At 44.8% G+C, this 20,965-nt stretch overlaps 1 protein-coding gene across 1 annotated transcript in view; it reads left to right on the top strand.

Annotated features, from left to right (window-relative positions):
* The window catches only part of LOC138488651 (uncharacterized), a 488,897-nt gene that overhangs the window by 366,106 nt on the left and 101,826 nt on the right, over positions 1-20,965 (top strand). Inside the window, exon 4 of the mRNA XM_069615813.1 lies at positions 19,569-19,676. Within this exon, the coding sequence (XP_069471914.1) occupies positions 19,569-19,676 (108 nt within the window). The remainder of the gene's footprint in view (positions 1-19,568; positions 19,677-20,965) is intronic.

Raw genomic sequence — 20,965 nt, 5'->3', positions numbered from 1 at the left:
TTGTAAGTCATTGCTTCATGAGGGAAATTTCCTTCCAGCCACTGTAAGGTGCTTGCCATTGTTACGTACAAAAAACAAACGTTATGCTTCTGTACTATTGTATACTGCACCACCTGCGCAATTATCAGACAAACTGCAGTGTGCTTGCTACGTTGCAGTGATGTTCTGGTCTTAGTACTTTCCCGTCCTTACCCTGGTGCATTCCGTTATGGTGTAGTCCCTATGCCTTTGTGCTGTTTGCTTCATAAGTACACAGTTTGCAGACGTAGTCTATTCTACCTTGCAAATCATGTGCATGCTGCTGCTTGCATATGTTCCTTGTGGTTGCTGAATGGTACCACTATATAAGAGAGCCCCTGCCTTTCTGAGCGGGTTGGATGCCACCCGATGTCCGCGACCAGACGCATACTCTGACACTGCTGTGCGCATTACTACGGTGCCCGCAGGTTCAGGATGTTGTACAGTACATGTTAAAAAACTAAGGGTATCCTGCTAACAACCTATGAAATCCACTGAAAAAACGTTCTTTAAGGAACATTATGCTTAAGTTGCACTAGTAAGAACCTATGGAATTCACTTACAAAAAACATTGGTAAAGGGACGTTATGGTTAAGTTGCACTACTAAAAAGCGTTGAAATTCACTGACAAAAAACGTTAAAGGGACGATATGCTTCAGTTGCTCTAAGAAAAACCTATCAAATTCAGTGCAACAAGTACTTGCAAGGAACATTACACTTACTTTGCACTAATAACAACCTATCCATATTATGGTTACAAGTAAAACCAAGAAAAACAGAAATTCACCAGTTATGGTGACCTAAGCAACCATAACTCGTGCCACCACTGTGCATTGCCTTGACTAACACCCATGACGTCATCAGTGAAATTTGTGATATCACTGATGACATCACATGTGCATTTAGTTGTCATGAAAAGCCTCCACAAGGGATTGGCATTATAATGTTGCTAGAAAACTATCAGAGGTAATTAGAAGAACTATCAGGACATACATAGTTCATTAAGTAATGCATTGCTATAAACGCCATTGCATTACCGAGTTTTTTCCAGTACATGAACCTACTCAAGTGCTAATGTAGACGTTGTCTGCAGCATGCACCTTAGAGTTGTAATATTCAAATTCTTGCCTTGTTGGACAGTAAAATGAGGAATGCTTTTGTTTCACAGTTTTGCATACTGTGAAACATGTAATAAGTAGCTACCAATGCCTCACTTACTACATAATTGTACTACTACACACAAAACATAGAGACCACAACAGATACAAATATGAGCATATATAGAGAAAGTACAGTAATCATAAAAGCTGCAGTATTACCAGAAAATGTTCATAACCTAACTACTTCTCTTCATGCACAGAAATGATTGCTGTGTTTTAGGCTTGCTTGTTTTCCTATGTATATGTATCATATGATGTGACTGGATTCTAAGGAAAGTAGTGTAAGAACGTATGAAAAGGGTAAGGTCTACAAATACAGTACCTTTTGATTTTTTAGTTCCTGACTGTCAGTCAAGAAAACTACCTAGCCTACATATGTCAGTGAAAAGAAAAAAAAGAGGTAGCCAGACATGTGACATCATCAGTGATGTCATCAATGAAATGTGTGATGTCATGGGTGTTAGTATTAGCAGTGCACTGTGGTGGCGCGAGTTATGGTTGCTTAGGTTACCATAACTGGCGAATTTCTGGGGTTTTTTGGTTTTACTTGTAATCATAATATGGATAGGTTGTTATTATTGCAAAGTAAGTGTAATGTTCTTGCAAGTACTTGTTGCACTGAATTTGATAGGTTTTTCTTAGGGCAACTGAAGCATATCGTCCCTTTGACAACGTTTTTTGTAAGTGAATTTCATAGCTTTTTAGTAGTGCAACTTACCCATAACGTCCCTATAACATTGTTTTTTGCAAGTGAATTGCATAGGTTTTTACTAGTGCAACCCAACCATAATGTCCCTTTAACAACGTGTTTCTTTTCCACAATTTTTCCAGATAATCGCAGCTATATGAAAACTATGTATAATCGTAGCTATATATAGTCTGCGGTTATGGAAAAAAAAATATTTATACAACTACAGTGAGGTTGGGGTGAAAAATAGGCCATGGCCAGTTGCTTGGTAGCGCTTTAAACTGCTGAAGGCCTGGTAGTGTTGTAAAATATAAAGTGGGTGCGCTGAAGGCCATGCTTAGTGTCCAGTTAGTATTTAAAAAAATACAGTGGGCAAGGCCGTGGCCGCAATGGGCAGTGGCACCGAAGAAAATATACAGTGGCGCTGAAGAAAATACACTTCAGCCGTGCCCACTCACCATGGTTGAAGGCCATGACTAGTGGCCCTGAAAAATATACAGTGGGTCACGGCTGAAGGCCTTGGCTGCTCACCATGGTCGAAGGCCATGGACAGTGGCGCCGGAAAAAATCAATATACAATGGGCATGGCCAGTGGTGCTGAGAAATCTACAGTGGGCATGGCCGAAAGCTGTGGCGGCCCTGGCCAGGGGTGCTGAACAAAACTATGGTATAGCAAATCCCTTGAACCTCAAGGAAAAAACTCTAGTTAAGATGACTAAACTTAACACAACAAACCCCTTGAAATTCAGTCCATTGGGGAACTCAGGAACGGCTCAACTCGGCGCGTTCCCATTGCAAAGCCCAAGAGCACATGTATATTATAAGAGAAGGGATTCACAATGCCATACAAAATGGCATAATGGGGGAGATCAACGAGAACGCGCTGAGTTAAGCCGTTCCTGGGTTTCTCAATGCACTGAATTTCAAGGGTTTTGTTGTGTTAAGTTTAGTCACCTTAACTACACTTCAACAAACGTTTTTTCCTGAAAAATGGCGTGTGTGTATTTGTATATGTATGTATATATATATATATATATATATATATATATATATATTTCTGAGGCTTATGGATCTGCTTGGATCACATGCCATGCATAGGCCGACATCTAATGGTAGTCAGAGTATTAGAGGATTTGTTTCGCGAAACTCGAAAAGAGACGTCGACTGGGCGGCTTAGTAATACTATCGCTAGTGTGACTTCTACTGTACCCATGGTGCTACAGGCGTCGAAGTCCCTCAGATAATTTTTTTTTTCGCCATCGTGGTCGGTCGGTAGTTGCAGAGTTCCATTTTGGCTAACGCCTTTGATTAGACTAAGTTTATTCTTAGACTTTTTCGCTATCCGTTACCAACCGCCCATTTACCGCGGCATCATCAACTGCTTCGGCGGACCTCAATGGATGGCTCCATCGTCGACAACACTGGACTCTCAACGACCAAAGACGGCAGCCTTCACAGGCCTCATCGGTCCTCGGCCCTTCACAGTATGGAGAGTGGGGGGAGGTGCATGTAGCGGTACCCTAGTAGAGAATACCTCTTCTGACCCCCTATCTTCCCTTTTGTCGCAGTGCTGCCCTTTCCATTAGCAATGGAAAATACCCCTTTTAAATGTTGTCCTTTCTCCAATAGGAAGTTCCCTTAGAAAGATACGCTGTGGGTGTGCAACCACTGTCTTCCCAGGGACCACCCCGAGAAAAGCAGCAAGTCTTGTCCTTAAACACTAAAGGACCGCCGAACTAAACGCTGGGATGCCCGCGTCCGGCAGGTTGATCCCTCTATTGATGTGGCGGGAGAATCCAGCGAGGGCGGCATCAATGTCTTTAGGTACGCCAAAGATGACCATGTGCATGCCCCCAGCTCCAATAAGCAGGGCAGCGGCCCTGTGATGGAGACTACACCCAGCGACTCAGGCACTCGCACTTCCCGATCACATATTGCACGCAATTCTCGACTAACCATCGACCAAATCGTCGACCGACAGCAATGTGGCGTCCATGGAGAGGTCCTCTAAATCATCCCTTTCCTCTGGGCCATCGCCATCACGTTTGCAGCACGACAGATCTCCAAAACGGGCACCGGAAGCTGTTTCGGATACAGCAACTAAAAAGGCCTACTTCCGCACATCGAAGGGCATGCATAAAACGGCGCTTCGGCGTCCCCAAAGAATACTCCTAAAACGAAAGAACTTATGAAGAAACATGCCCCGGCTACTCTTTTTAAGACAAAGCAATTGAAAATAAGAAACACTTCGACACCCTTACCTTCACAGCCCTGTCTCCCAAGATACAAGCCTTTCTTCCCCTGCAGACACCCTCACGGGGGCTATGCAGTATAAAGAACAGACATCCTCACTACAGCCACCTACCCCTTCAGCTCTTCAACATTCTCTGAGTGGACCCCTGAACAGTTTGACAGAATCATGAGGAGAATGTCCTGCTTTGTTGATGTTATGGACAGGCATCCTGATGAACTTAGCTCTCTGATGGACTCTTCACAAAGCTGGGCTGCTAAGGACTAACCCCATTGCAAAAAGCCACGTCTGGATGTCTCACAGCCCAGCACCTCCACCCAGACCCCGTGCACCACCCAACACCAGGAGCCCTCCCACGACCTGTATATCATAGATCTGTTGGGATCTCAAGACCCCAGATCTCACGGTGATCAATATAACCAAGACCAATATGATGACGACGATGACATCTGTTACCCAGTCATCAGACCACCAAGACCAGCCCGTGGCTGACTCCCCAGTGGACAATCAGCTCCAATATAATGAGCTGCTCCTGAAGGCCGCTCAACATTTTAGAGTAGACATCCGGGTTGACGAGGACTTTGTGGGGGACATCCTTGGGGACAAGAAGTCTGCCACTCAGTTTATCCCTCTTTTTCAGTCCATCCAAAGGCGCAGCCATCTTTCACTGCTTAAGCCAAATCTCACGAGCGCTGTTAACCCTCGTATTGAAAAATTGTTCAGGCCAGCCCCTACAGACCACCTGTACATTAGGGGTCAGCTCAAACCCGACTCACTAGTCGTGACCACTACGAGGAAAAGAGCTGGCACACCTCTGGGCTCTGCTGAAGCCCCAGTAGAGTAAAAAGATTTGCACCTTAGGTAGAAAGATTTCTTTCTCGGCTGCTTGTCAGGCCAATGACACCACCTTCCTGACTAGTTATAGCTGCCATAAATGGGACGAGCTAGAACACCAAGTTGAGGCAGTCACAGAACCCCTAAAGTCTCAACTTCTAAGCACTGTATCGGTGGGCAAGTAGGTATCTAACTGCATTCTTAAGAATAACCTTGACGCCACAGACAATGCAGGTCACATCTTTGCAGAGGGCACTTTAATCAAATGCCATGACTGGCTAAGGCTGTCTGGGTTTAATTTAGAAACACAAGCCACCCTGCTCAACATGCCTGTCGCACCTAATGCCCTTTTCGGCAAGGCGTTGGAAGATGCCCTGAAAAGTGCAAAGGAGGAATAAGATACACTTGAGTCTCTTGGACAATTAACAAACAAATCCTTTGTCCAACGGAGTTCCTTCAATACTAGAAGGTTTGGGGGGCAGAGCCCACAACTCTCTACTGGGTATAATGAAGAGGGGCAATCATCATCATGGGGCTCCTCATAGGGTCAGTCCTTCTCTTCCAGCTTTCAAAGAGGCTATAACTCCTACCAAACAATGACTCGCCGCTCCTGGTCCCCTCCCATGTACTCCAGTAAGAGGTTGCATTTCACAATACATCCACGCATGGGAGGGGATCACGTCCGACAAGTGGATGTTGTCCACCTTGGAGGGTGGGTAGTGCATAGATCTACTACAAAAACCACCCTCCAAAGCACAGACAGATGACACCGGAAGAGAGGCACATATTACTGAAGGAGGTGGAAGTCTTGCTGGAAAAAGACACCATAGAGATTGTCCCAGCAAACCAGGTAAACAAGGTTATTTATTCAACTTAGTTCCTTGTGCCAAAGAAAGGCCTCACAATGCGTCCAGTACTAGACCTGCGTCCACTGAATACATCATGACCACGCTCCAAGAAGTAATCCCCCTCTGAAAACTGAGGAATTACATGGCAACATTGGATATGAAAGATGCATGCTTTCATTTTTCAGTGTTCCCAGCGCACCAAATATATGTGCGGTTCCAGATAGCAGGAGTACACTACCAGTTTAAGGTGCTCTCTTTCGGCATCCCCTCAGCACCAAGAGTGTTCACAAAGGTGCTTACAGTAGTAACTGTGCACCTTCGAAGAGAGTTAATACCAATGTGCCCTTACTGGCTAATAACTGGGGAATCTCCTCAAATCTGCAGATACAACACCCAAAGAGCTATCAACCTTCTGTTCCAATTGGGATTCTCCATCAACGAGAAAAAGTCAAGTGTCGTTCCCAGCCTCTGATCCTGATCGCTCCACTGTGCCCTTTGAGCATTTAACATACAAAACCACCTTCCTAGTAACCATCACTTCAATACGACGAATCAATGAGCCACAGGCATCATCTGTACAAGACCCTTTCTTTATAATCCTAAAGGACAAGGTGCCCCTTAGGACACATCCTAGGTTTGCACCTAAATTCATATCCAAGTTCCATGTCAACCAATCCATTGAACTACCTACTTTTTTCCAAAATCCATCTAACTCAGCTGAAGGAGCCTCCATACATTAGATGTAAGGAGGGTGGTCTTGTACTACGTAAACAAAACAAAGCCTCTAAGGAAAACAGACCAGCTCTCTGTTTCCATTGCCCCAGGTAGGGAAGGTGATCACATCTCTAAAAAGGCCATCTCCAAATGGATAGTCAAATGCATACAGCTTGTAACGCTCACCTGGTTCCCACGGGGGCGCTGGTCTAGTCTGGATTGCTGTGGCCTCTTCTAGCGTGATGCGCAGGACCCGGAACACCGATTGGACAGGACCTCCAAATCGTGCTTGCCTGGCCCGTAGGAATATCCTTCTGCAGATGAGAAAGGGGATTAACAGTCTGCAGAATAGTGTGCTAGCTCCCCCCTTTCCCCCTTCGTTCCTCTCTAACTTCCTCCAAACCCCGGTTTAAGCTCACCTTATGGTTTGGAAGGATGAACTCTCCATCCTGCTTCTGGTGCAGGGGCGCGCTTTCGTCCAGTTACTTCACTGGTTTTCAGAATGGCGCTGGCAAAATCCACTTGACTTTCCTGAGCGATGCGCCGTAAGTATGAAAGTTCAAAGTTCAAGTGAGGCCCCCTTTATGTTGTCTTTCTAACCTGTGATCTGTCCTTTATTTCAGGTGCAGAATGAAGGGGATGCGTCGAGGGGTTAAACTGCCGAGGTGAGTAGTGATGAGGGCGATCCCTCTAAATGTCCTCATCTTTCCCCAGAAATGTCTCTTGTCCTTTCCCCATAGGGGCCGGGGTACGGTACCTGCCAACGGGGCGGCGCCGACCCGAAATGTGGAAGAAAAGCCGGTAAGTATTATGGCTGTTAATCAGGCTTTCCTTCTGTGTTCCTTCTGCTCACCTTTTGTTTCTTCCTCTCTCCCCTAGGTGCAGAGATGTGGCGTCCGATGCTGACAGCCGCAATGGAGCCGGGAGACGTCTCGAGGACAGGTGAGTGAAGCGTGGCGCTGCAGCGAGCAACGGGATGCTTTTAAATGGAAGTCTTTCTTCAGGGATGCTGGCGAGAAGATTCCGGATGCAGGTAAGAAGTTTGAAATAGTCCTTGGTTTTCACCTTTCTCTTCTCTTCCTTCCTTGCAGGTCTTCCAGGTTCGAGGCGGGCGTGGCTGGAGTCCAGGAGCAGGAGCAAACACGGTGAGCGTTAAGCTGCAGGAAGCAGAACGCGAAGCATGAGCTGCTGTCTGGGCGTGGCTTAAATAGCCTCCAAAGAAGTCCCAGGTATGTATCCTTCCCCAACTAGGTATGTATCCTTCCCTGGCCACGCCCGAGTGAAAAAATAGTCCCTATGAAAAAATAGTCCCTTTCAGGTCTCAGGGAGGCCTGAAGCGTGCAGCATGGTCTGCATCAGGTAAGTGCAAAAAACACCTCCCTGTATGAGCCTGGCGCCTATGGCACCAGGACTGATGTCCAACATGAGCCTGCTGGGCTTTTACCCGAGGGCATGATGCCTGCTTCCGGGGGTGCTGGGCCTGGCCTGGTGCTCCGGGGGTAGGCATCATGACAGCACTCCCCCCCCCCCCCCCCCAAGGTCGTTCCTTCTGGAGGTTTCGGTTTGTTTGGGAAATTCCGATGGAACCTTTTTACCAGCCGAGGTGCATGTACGTCATCACTGGGTTCCCAAGACCTTTCCTGAGGCCTGTACCCTTTCCAATCAATTAGATAGAAAAGTTTTGATTTTGAGATCTTAGAATCCAAAATGTTCTTCACCTCGAATTCAGGCTCCCCATCTATCTGAATCGGTTCTGGTGGCTTTGTTAATCTGGTTCCTGGGTGCACTGGTTTCAAAAGTGACACATGAAAAACGGGGTGAATCCGCATGTTAGCTGGTAGATCGAGCTTGACTGCCACTGGGTTGATTATAGCTTTGATCGAGTAAGGGCCTAAATACCTTGGATTAAAAGTTCGAGGCCCCTTGAGTGATAGGTGTTTGGTAGCCAACCATACTTGATCCCCTATTTGGTATGGAGGAGCCTCTCTTCGATGCAGATCCGCATTCTTTTTGTATTTCCCTTTCACATGTTGCAAATGTGCAGTTGCATCCGTGAAGGCTTGAGTAATCGTAGAATGCAAATGGTCCACTGCGGGCATTTCAAGGCTCAGAGGTGAGTCCAAGTCTGAAGTACGAGGGTGATGTCCATATAGGGTATAAAAGGGCTCTGACCAGTTCCAGAATGTATCGAGTTATTGTATGCATATTCAGCCACCCATAAAATGTTCTTCCAATTACCCTCTGATTGGTGCAACATACATCGTAGATATTGTTCAAGGGTCTGGTTCGTTCTCTCCGTCTGACCATCGGTCTGTGGGTGGTGGCTGGTCGAGAGTCTTACGTCGATTTGTGCCAGTTGACAACACTTTTTCCAAAAATGAGAAATAAACTGGCTTCCCCGATCGGAGACTAGTATGGACGGGAATCCATGCAAACGGATGATATTTTCGAGGAATTCCTTGGCAAGAACAAAGGCTGAAGGTAATCCTTTCAACGGAATAAAGTGGGCCATTTTGGAAAATAAATCCACCACGACCAGAATAGTATTGTAACCATTACAAGAGGGCAGGTCTGTGATAAAATCTAGTGACAGGGTGTGCCAAGGTGCTGGTGGAATGTCTAAGGGCTGAAGAAGACCGGCAGGTCTTGTCTTTTGACCTTTGTTTTGGGCACAAACTCCACAGGACATCACAAAAGATTTAATATCCTTTCGCCAGGAAGGCCACCAGAATTGTCGTTTAACCTTTTCCTCTGTTTTGGCAATGCCAGGATGTCCTTCCATCAGGGTATCATGATGACGGGAAATAACCAGTTCTTGCAATTCCTTTTCTGGCAAAAATAAGCGTCCTTGGAAGTAAGGTAAGCCATCCTTGACTGAAAAGTTAGACCCCCTTTTGATCCAATCCTGCAAGGCTGAAGAGTCCAGGAATTGTTTCACTCGTGCTTGAATGTCTTCAAGGGTTTGTAAAGTGGTTATCCCCAAAATTCTTTGTTCGGGAATTATCGGCACAGGTTCTGAGTTTGTGTCTATTTCTTCCATTCCAATTCGGGATAGAGCGTCCGCCTTACCATTCTTATAGCCGGGGCGGTAGGTGATTACAAAATCGAACTCAGCAAAGAACAAAGCCCATCGGAGCTGTCGAGACGATTGAGCCTTGGCAGTTTTTAAATATTGTAAATTTCAGTGATCACGGTGATGGTATGCCGGGTGCCGAGGAGATAATGCCGCCAAGCCTTAAAGGCGGACTTAATGGCTAATAGTTCCTTATCGGTGATCGCATAATTTATCTCCGGCGGCAAGAACTTTCTGGACCAAAATTCTACAGGGTGCAGTTGGTTGGTTTCAGGGTCTCTCTGAGACAGGACAGCTCCCATGGCTAAGCTGGACGCGTCGGTTTCGACTATATATGGGAGATCGGGACACGGGTGCTTCAAAATAGGTGCAGACGTGAACTTAGCTTTCAACTCCTGAAAGGCCTGTTCGGCTTCCTTGGTCCATTCAAAATGTTTAATTTTTTGCAAGAGTGCAGTGATGGGTTGCACCACACGTGAAAACTCCGGGATAAACCTGCGATAAAAGTTGGCAAAACCAAGCATGCTTTGGACACCTTTCACCGAACTAGGTGATGGCCATTTGAGGATGGCATCCACTTTCCGTGAATCCATTCGGACCCCTTTAGGTGTCAGGATGAATCCGAGAAACTCAACCTCGGTGGGATGGAAAACACATTTTTCCAGCTTGGCAAACAGTTTGTGCTGGCGCAGTTTCTCTAGGACGGCCCTGACATGCTTTCTGTGATCAGCTTCCGAAGAGGAGTACACAAGAATGTCATCGATATACACGACAACACAGACATTGATGAGTTCCCGAAGGACATCGTTCATGAAGAATTGGAAGGCTGCAGGCGCGTTGCACAACCCGAAAGGCATCACCTGGTATTCGAATAGTCCATATTTTGTACGGAAGGCCGTTTTCCATTCGTCGCCTTCTTTTACTCGTACCAGATGATAAGCCCCCCGGAGATCTAACTTGGTGTATACGCAAGCGTCCTTCACCTGGTCAAGGAGTTCAGGGATCAGAGGCAGAGGGTAACGATTTTTAACAGTTATCTGGTTCAATGCGCGGTAGTCGATACAAGTTCTAAGGTCGCCTTCTTTTTTAGGCACGAAGAACAAAGCTGAGGATGCCGGGGACTTTGACAGGCGAATGAAACCATTGGCGAGGTATTGATCTAAATATTGTCTCAAATGCAGATTCTCTGGTTCAGTAAGGGCGTAAATCCTGCTACAAGGGGGGTTGTGCACCGGCACCAGATCAATTTGGCAATCGTACGATCTGTGGGGAGGTAACGTGTTGGCCTGTTCCTTTTGGAAGACGTCCTGAAAGTCTTGGTACTCTGGAGGTAGTTGCACGGGGACAGAGGTTACTGATGCTAAATTAATCTTTGGATTTTCTGGGTAGCAGGTTTGTGCACAATCCGGGAAGGTTATTCTCTTCGCTCGCCAATCAATTCGAGGATTATGTGTCTCTAACCAAGGGTTTCCGAGAATAAGCTGAAACTGTGGAGCCTTGATTACATCAAACACAACTGCCTCCCGATGGCCATCCGGACCTACAAGTGTCACCTCAGCTGTGGAATGTGTTACCGGTCCAGAGGCAATTTCGGTTCCATCTACTGTGGTGATGACATCTTTTGTTGGTTTTAGGATGTAGAGGGAGGTTTATCCTAGAGACCAATTCTCGATCCACATAGTTTCCTATAGCCCTGCTATCGATGTATGCCTTTATAGCATGCAACCGTTTAGGCTGTTCCGGATCTACGAGGACCATTGGCACAATGAAATGCGAGGTCTGAGAGTTAGTTTTCAAGCTCGCAAGCGGACCCCTACGCTTGCCGGGCATGGTCGTTTCCCGATACAGAGTTTCCATGGATTTTATCAGCGGCTCCTACCACCTTCTTGGGCGGCTTAACCGGGCAATCTCGTAGAAAGTGTCCAGAGGACCCACAATAAAGGCATAATTGCATCTGTCGTCTTCTTTCCCGTTCTTTTTGAGTTAGGGGTCCTTTAACCCCTCCGATTTGCATAGGTTCCGAGCCATCAGCCCCCTTGGGGTTAGCGTGGGTCTTGGCCAACACCCGGGTTTCAAACTTGGACCGATCTGCTTTTCTGTTTTGCAGCCTTTGATCCAATTGGACCACTAAGTCTATATATTCAGTGCATTCTTGGGGCGGATTTACAACTTGTCCCAGGACATCTTTAAGTTCTCCGCGTAGACCTCAATAGAATAACGTGATTCTTTTATCCTCTGGCCAACCAGTTTCCACAATTAGTCTATTGAAGGTTGCAATGTAGGATAGAAGGTCTTGATTGCCCTGTCGCAGAGATAGAAGTTCGTCATCCAGAGCCTGTCCCTGGGAGTGTCGAGCAAATAACCTTTCCATGCTTGTTTGAAATCCTTGAAAATCACGAAGAATCGGGTCATCTTGAGTTACCAGTGGGACTGACCAATCGGCAGCACAGCCGCTGAGATATGACAACACAAAGGCTCCCTTGGTCTGATCATTAGGGAAGGCCCCAGGTCTGCATAGGAAGTGCAAACGACACTGATTCATGAATACGGCGAATCGTTTGGGGTCCCCCGCAAAGCGTTCAGGTGGGGCCAGCGGCATGTTTCCAGGTAGATTAATCTGCACCGGGTTACTGGCGACCACAGGAGCGGGGTTCCCCCCGGAACCGGGTAAAGGAGTTTGTCCAGCTTGACCTTGCAAAGCTGTCTAGCCAGGTCATCAGCTCTATCCTTTATTACAATCACTTCCCTCCTGAGGGCACTAGTCTATTGACGAGCGGCGTGTACTTCGACCCGTAATTCCCCCAGTAATTTCCATAGCGCCTGGGTGGGAATTTGTAGGAAGGCTTCGCGTTCTGTAACGCTCACCTGGTTCCCACGGGGGCGCTGGTCTAGTCTGGATTGCTGTGGCCTCTTCTAGCGTGATGCGCAGGACCCGGAACACCGATTGGACAGGACCTCCAAATCGTGCTTGCCTGGCCCGTAGGAATATCCTTCTGCAGATGAGAAAGGGGATTAACAGTCTGCAGAATAGTGTGCTAGCTCTCCCCTTCCCCCCTTCGTTCCTCTCTAACTTCCTCCAAACCCCGGTTTAAGCTCACCTTATGGTTTGGAAGGATGAACTCTCCATCCTGCTTCTGGTGCAGGGGCGCGCTTTCGTCCAGTTACTTCACTGGTTTTCAGAATGGCGCTGGCAAAATCCACTTGACTTTCCTGAGCGATGCGCCGTAAGTATGAAAGTTCAAAGTTCAAGTGAGGCCCCCTTTATGTTGTCTTTCTAACCTGTGATCTGTCCTTTATTTCAGGTGCAGAATGAAGGCGATGCGTCGAGGGGTTAAACTGCCGAGGTGAGTAGTGATGAGGGCGATCCCTCTAAATGTCCTTATCATTCCCCAGAAATGTCTCTTGTCCTTTCCCCATAGGGGCCGGGGTACGGTACCTGCCAACGGGGCGGCGCCGACCCGAAATGTGGAAGAAAAGCCGGTAAGTATTATGGCTGTTAATCAGGCTTTCCTTCTGTGTTCCTTCTGCTCACCTTTTGTTTCTTCCTCTCTCCCCTAGGTGCAGAGATGTGGCGTCCGATGCTGACAGCCGCGATGGAGCCGGCAGATGTCTCGAGGACAGGTGAGTGAAGCGTGGCGCTGCAGCGAGCAACGGGATGCTTTTAAATGGAAGTCTTTCTTCAGGGATGCTGGCGAGAAGATTCCGGATGCAGGTAAGAAGTTTGAAATAGTCCTTGGTTTTCACCTTTCTCTTCTCTTCCTTCCTTGCAGGTCTTCCAGGTTCGAGGCGGGCGTGGCTGGAGTCCAGGAGCAGGAGCAGACACGGTGAGCGTTAAGCTGCAGGAAGCAGAACAACGCGAATCATGTGCTGCTGTCTGGGCGTGGCTTAAATAGCCTCCAAAGAAGTCCCAGATAAGTATCCTTCCCCAACTAGGTATGTATCCTTCCCTGGCCACGCCCGAGTGAAAAAATAGTCCCTATGAAAAAATAGTCCCTTTCAGGTCTCCGGGAGGCCTGAAGCGTGCAGCATGGTCTGCATCAGGTAAGTGCAAAAACACCTCCCTGTATGAGCCTGGCACCTATGGCGCCAGGACTGATGTCCAACATGAGCCTGGCGCCAAAGGCGCCAGGACTGAGTCCAAAGAGCCCCTATAAGGGGCCGCTGGGCTTTTACCCGAGGGCATGATGCCTGCTTCCGGGGGTGCTGGGCCTGGCCTGGTGCTCCGGGGGTAGGCATCATGCCACAGCTCTGCTATTCACTGTCCAAAAAGACCCTTCCTTTCACTCCTAGAGCTCACTCCACCAGAGGTACAGGAGCAACTCTAGCATTTATTGCAAACGTCCCCCTAGACACAGTTTGCAAAGCAGCTACTTGGAGCTCCATTCATACCTTTACACAATATTATTATTACTGCATTTACACACACTCTAAATTAGACTCACAGGTTGGAAAAAGCAGTGCTAAAACATCTATTTGCCACTGTACTTTCTCACAACCCACCTCCTTCACCAGATAATGCTCGCTAATCTATGCATAGCATGTGATCTCAGCAGATCCACATGCCTCAGAAGGCATCCATTACTCACCATAATCGTATTTCTGATGCTTGTTTCTGCTTAGATTCGCATGCCCTCTTGGAGTAGAAGGTGCATAGATGTTTCTTGCTCTATCGCTATTTTCTGCTTTATTACATCTGTTCTCGTGCTACACTTCATGCTATTTCATATCAGAAAACAAAACAAATCTGAGGGACCTTGACGCGTGAAGCACTATGGGTACAGTAGATGTCACATTAGGGATAGTATTACTAACACGCCCAGTCGACGTCCCTTTTCGAGTTTCGAAAACAAATCATGTAATAGTCTGCGACTACCACTAGATGTCTGCCTATTCATAGCATGTGAATCTAAGCAGCTACAAGCATCAGAAATGCAATTACAGTGAGTAATGTATGCTAGCAACATCAAAGCCTTTCAGAATTCGGTTATATATGATCTTAAAAGCATAAGAAAAGGCAGTAGATTCCAACATAAAAATAATCTGTCCAAAAAATATAAGAAGGTGCTCACAGAATTAAGCCAACTGCTGAACTAATATCATTAAACCTGCAGATAAAGGGAGTAACATTGTGGTAATGAACAGAAGTGATTATATCAAGGAGATTTACAGACAACTTAAGGATACCAAATTCTATGAGAGACTAGCCACCAATCCCATCAAAGAACTTACAGTGAAGGTACAGACCTTCCTCCATGAATGGGAGCAGCTAGGCATTTTGGATGAAGACAATATCAAGTTTCTTTACATCACACAATCAATCATACCTAATATATACTTCCTTCCAAAAATCCATAAAAGTCTTATCAGACCTCCCGATAGGCCCATTGTCACATTCATTGGATCCTTACTGGAAAATATGTCCAAATTTGTATCCTCTTTACCATCATCATCTTGGCAACCATGGATGTGGTATCCCTCTACACCTCCATCCAACACAAGCTTGTAATGAAAGCATGTGAATACTTTCTTAACACCCGGTCACTCAACTATCTCAAACATACCAATATGATTCTTGGCATGATTGATATTTGCCTAAACAACAACACATTTCTCTTCAATAATTAATTTTTCAAGCAAACACAGGGGACAGCTATGGGCATGACATGTGCCCCTGCCTATTCCAACGTAACCATGGGGTATTGGTAAAAATTCAAGCGAATGTTGTGGTATGGTTGTGTTACATTGACAACCTTTTCATTATCTGGGAAAGGATGGGTTGACTTTGTAAAAGAATTGAACAGAAATGAGTGAAATTTCAAATTCATGGAAACTCACAGTTCCAACTCCATGGTGTTTTTTGATGTTCAAGTAAAAATACTGCACCAACAAGCTGTCTGCAAATTGTACAGGAAAGCAACAGGCTCGAATGCTCCACTCCACACTACCAGTGGTCACCTTAAGAATCTTCAATGGAGCATACCTTATGTGGAGTTTATCAGACTACAAAGGAACTGTACTAAGATTCAAGATTTTGACATACCCAGCAAAACAACTGCATCGGGCTTTCGAAAGCAAGAATATCCAAAGAAGATCATTGAACGAGCCTATATAAAAGCATGATCATTAAATAGGCATGCCTTGGTAAATGGACAATCATCAAACGACATCAGTAAGAGCAATGAAGACGTGACACGACTCATTCTAACATTTGGCACCCATGCGCAACCTATTCGGCACATTCTCAATAAATACTGGAAAATATTGAGCAGATAAAGACCTATGCGGAATATTAAAAAAACACCTAGACATTACTTCCTGTAAAAGTAGCTCCATAAAAAAGACACTCTGGTTAGCAGCTTTATGAAAGTCGGGGATACTGACAAAGGCAAAAACTGGTTAAAAACCTGCAGAGAAGGCTTTTTTAAATGTACACGTTGAAAAATGTGCAAATATCCAGTGAATTGTGATACTTATAACCATCCAGTTTTGCGATATCCTATTACCATCAAGGGGAAAGATCACATGTGAATCTGAATTTGTAGTTTATGTTCTATAACGCCCCTGTAACAAATGGTATTTGGGGAGCACAAAATGCAAACTTGAGATTCTCATCTTGCAGCACATAAGAGCAATCGAAAACAATGATGCTGCATACCCCATGGCCAAGTTCCTTTTTGAATCACACAAAGGCAATCCTGCAGAACTTAGTTTTTTTGGGATACATAACATCGATACAGGACCAAGAGGAGGAGATAAAGAGCGCTAACTCTGACAGAAAGAAACTCGCTACATCATAGATTTTGAGAGTAAAAGTCCTGGAGAATATAATCTTGATGAGGAACTGCATACCTTCCTGGGTGTGAAATGATTCCTATGCTATTTTACATCATCCACAGACTGTACAGCATGTGGACATTTCCACACTTTTATCCTTTACTCAGCATAAGAACTTTATCAGTTTTTTGAAACCTTTACGAGTAACCTTATGTTTCCCCTTTTAAACATTGATAATAGGTTATTTCTAATGCTTTCCTTGCAATAAAAATAGTAACAGGTCACTTCTGATATATAATTTTGCTACTTTTCAATGTTATCTTTTCCATTTCAAATGTATCTTCAATATACATATTTGAATGATCCAACTATAACATAAATTACATTTTTGGTGTTACATGTAGTGTGTTGTTTCAACTGCCAAATTTTGCCATTGATCGTAAAGGATGTGCAGGCAGTTGTACACGCACATTGGCTACAGAAGCCACATGGAAAATGGCCAGTGATGGACTTGGCACCCCATAGACTCGGGAGGGTACTCTGTTTACTAGCAGGGAGTGCTCCATCTGCTCTCGAATGACAGTTTTTCAAATGTTTTAAATACGTATATTGGGCGTTCCAGATTAAGATTATTCATTTGCAACAAGTGCCAATGTTTGGAAATGATCTTCTTAATTCTGTGGTGATGTGTGTTGAAAGTCATAACACAGACTGTGCGCTCCTTGGTAATTTTGTCCCGATTAGGCTTTGCCAGTAGGGTATCCCGGTGTTGATATTTAGCCCTTTTACGTGATTGTCTAAGTAAGTGGGAGGGATAACCCCGTGACTGTAGCCTATCTTGGATGGTGTCCGACTGGGTCATAAAGTCCTCAACCCTGTAACAATTGCGCCTAGCTCTGAGAAATTGTGCAGCACTATTGATACTCTTAGTGCTATAGCCTATTCCAGCTTGTAGTTCTATTTCTTTATCTATAGCACCGCAGTGTTTAGGACCAAACAGACTTGCGTTGCGTGTTCCGTGCTTTATAAACGACTCCCATTGAATCGTTAGTGGCTTCCATCCGAACATTACAAATGTGTTCTTTTCTAACGTCTCAGCAGCGTCCCTGTGCAAGCACGGTAAGCGTTTCCCTTCTTTTCAACCTCGGTCCGTGGCTGTTCACCACCGCTTTTCTTGCAATTCATTCATTTGTTCTTTCTGCGAGTGACGACACACGCAGGCATTGCTCGCCGTAAATAGTTTTGTTTACTCTGGGTGCAGCCACAAGTTTGAAACGTTTTATAATGATAGGCTATACTGTCCAGTTTTCCATCATAGCCAGACCGTTGACTCTGCTTTGTTAAAATCATTCGTGTTCCCTACTGCTTAGAATCTATTGTTTGAGGGTTCTTAGACTGAATCAACTGGCATATTATACTTGATTATAGCTTTGTGAGCGTTTCTCTTGTTTCTCTATTGCCAGCCCTTACATTCGTTGTTTAGTTATACAGAGGCGAGTCCCCTGCTAAACTCTCTCTAACATTTCTTTTTGTACTTGCCTCCATAGAGGGCTACTAATTCTTTGGCCTATATTCCGGGAGCCCAATTGCCATACCATTTGGTTCTTGAACTTATCTGTATGGCACATCCAACGGACACTAGTTTGGCAACATGATCCATCGGAATATTCTAGTTGGTGCCCATTTGAAGGTTGGTCTGTTGTTGATTATGTGACCTGATGCATGCCCCCAGTTAGGCTCTCTATGTATTAGGCGGACACTAGGGATATTTCCTAATCCCAGTTTTTCTTACTTTGTCTCCACAGATGAATAATTTTTATCATCTGTGTCTTACTGGGTTGCGAGAATGAAATAATTGATCCCTGCGCCCCTTATGGATCCATCAAGGTAAATATTGTCCACTTGATATTGGCAGTCCCTATAATTGAACTTTAATTGGTGTTGGTGGTTTTCAGGCTCTGTCAGGTTGTTCTCTGTTTTAATAGATATTTCCTTTTTTTTCTTTTACTGGTTTATTTTTTCAGATGTGCAGGTCTCCAATCAAGTCAGAAATTATTATATTTAATGCAATAACACAGGACCTGTATGCCTACCCGCATTTGTATGCAATTTCTTTCCTCATGAGGTTTGTCTAACATTGGATGTTACCTTTTTGTGCCCTGAGAAGACGATTATCAGTTCTTTAGATTGAACTAGATTACTTTTGTCGTTGAAACTATGTTTTAGATGATATCTTGCAATTATGGTCAAGGTACTTGTAGTTGGCACTAAGCACTTTGTTAGCACCTTTATATCGACTACTGTGCGCTGCTTCAGATACGAAGAGGATATGAATTATGTTTAGCAGTGCCTTATAGGTTTGCTTTTAGAATTCTTCATGTTTATATACATTTTATGCTGTTATTATGTGAATGATTTTTATTCTATTGTGAATTTTGATGACAATAAAATATGATTATATAATTAAATACCTGACCAAGCCTTTTTCACACCTACCTGAGTCAATTACAATTTGAATAAATTGTGTATACATCCGTGTGACCCCTTGTTCTTGTTTTTTGAATTATTTTGTTCCCCTGGTCCACAGTTTAGGGGACACCCATCCTTTTGGACTCTGACATGTATAACTTTAGCCAATCGGGATGGAATATTTTCATTTTTAGGAGGCTGCACTTAGGATGGTCATGTGTAATGTACTAACCAATGGGGCGCACTAACATATTGTGTTTAGATTTCTGTATAGGTGAGGGCCAATGAGGAATGTGGAATGACAATGTACTGATACTTGTAAATTGTGGTTTTTGTACTATAACTCAGTGGGAGGGTTGAGGACGTTTTCAGTTCTAAAGAGCCGAGTGACCCTCCCGGGTGCAATTTCCCTGTATTAACCCCTTCGCGCCAAGGACGAGTATGCTCGTCCTTTTTGCATAGACTTGCATAATAGCCTGGCACTTAGCTTTTTTTCCCGCAAAACGTGCACTCCATTATTGCTTCCTTGGATTTATTTTTTCTTATTGTTTATTTGCCCCTTGTACAAGCTTAAACGAAAAGACGTTCTTTACCGCTGTCAGTGTGACATAGTGGGAGCTTTGAAGATTTTAAAACCACATATTCATTTTTTTTTCCTGCTCATTTTAGGGAAGTATGCTTATGAAGAAATGATTTGCCACTTGCAGTCAGTGCCTTACATATTGTGTTTCTTCCACAGAGATTTCCTAACTCTTTTGAAGTATCTGCGGGCGCACGCCCAGTTGCCAGTCACCTGTTCTACAACAAGCCTGAGAAACTGCTATAGGCCTCTTGTATTTCTTAACAGGTAAGCTGTTACTTTAAAACATTGCACCAGAGCTCTATTTTGGATCATGAATCTCATACACCCTAAATACAGATATGCCATAATGTTGCATCCCATCTTCACTGTATCTGTAGACTCTTTGAATTGTAATGTCTTGTGTATTTCAGTTAGTGGGATGTATTGGATCATATGTTTTGGGATCAATATCAGGGGGTTCTAGCAGTGGGCTGACTTAGCGAGTCTGCATTTCCCGATTCTCGGGCGTTTCTAAAGCAATTACTGGCATGCCCTTCTCCTGCAGACTCTGGATTCCATATCCTGACTACCAAAAACTGAGCATTTCTTGAAAAGCATTCAAATGGAAATGATCTGTGAAGGGGGTGGCTCCTCTTCTTGCAGGTTTACATTCCCAAGTCCCTTCTCACAGATTGGATCGTAAAAGACTTTTATTTAAAAGTGTACACTTTGGGCACTTTTTGGTTGAAATTGACAAATTACATATACATGTGCTGTGCATGTGGGGGTGATTTGGGCTGGTGGGTATGGGGCGGGGGCTGAAATCCCTCCTCACTGCATTAAAAAATAAAACTGGTTGAATTCAGGTCAACCAAAAGTCCATGACCAGAGTGCATACTTCAACCTGTGAAAACATGTAAAACAGAATGGAGGCTTCTTGAAAAACTGTGGTCTACTGTAGAAGCATCTCGATTTGTTTTTTTTTTTATTGTGAAGTTGTCACTCTGAAGGGGAGGATGAGAAACGGATGGGAGGTGTCCTTCCTGTCCAACATACTTGTTGGCCATTGTAGGCAAATTTATGTCTCGGAGGCTCTGATTCAAATCATGCATGGGCTGTTCTGTGCGTAATTTGTGTGCGCCTTTAGACCCTTACCACCTTTTTCACACTGTGCCCTCTGAGATGTCTGTTTCTGTGGGCTTGAGCAAAGAGGGACAATAACTTGTAGGTCATCAAAATCAGGGCTCCATTGGCCTTCAGTAGCCGAACATAAATTCAGGCCTGGGAATTGTTCTTTACAGACATCTGAATGCCACTTACTTCGAACACAGTCTTAGGGATTGTCCATCACCGATGCATGTTTGGAGGTATGTTTGCAGGCATTTTTCATGTACTGGAGCCTGGTTTCAGAATGTGGCTGTAGTTTGTCCTGCTAAAGCTTGAGACCCCAGTGGGGTCTCTGATGTTTTGTTCCCTTTCCTGCATACCTTTGAAACATCTTTCACCCCAGGGCATAGGGTTTGCAAATGTGCAAAGCAGCATTTTATTTTTTAAATGTATGGCCTGGGGCCCAT

This window comes from Ambystoma mexicanum, chromosome 9 (genome assembly GCF_040938575.1).
Source record: "Ambystoma mexicanum isolate Mex_15411 chromosome 9, UKY_AmexF1_1, whole genome shotgun sequence".
Taxonomy (NCBI): Eukaryota; Metazoa; Chordata; class Amphibia; order Caudata; family Ambystomatidae; genus Ambystoma; species Ambystoma mexicanum.
This window is presented reverse-complemented; position numbering and strand designations above follow the sequence as displayed.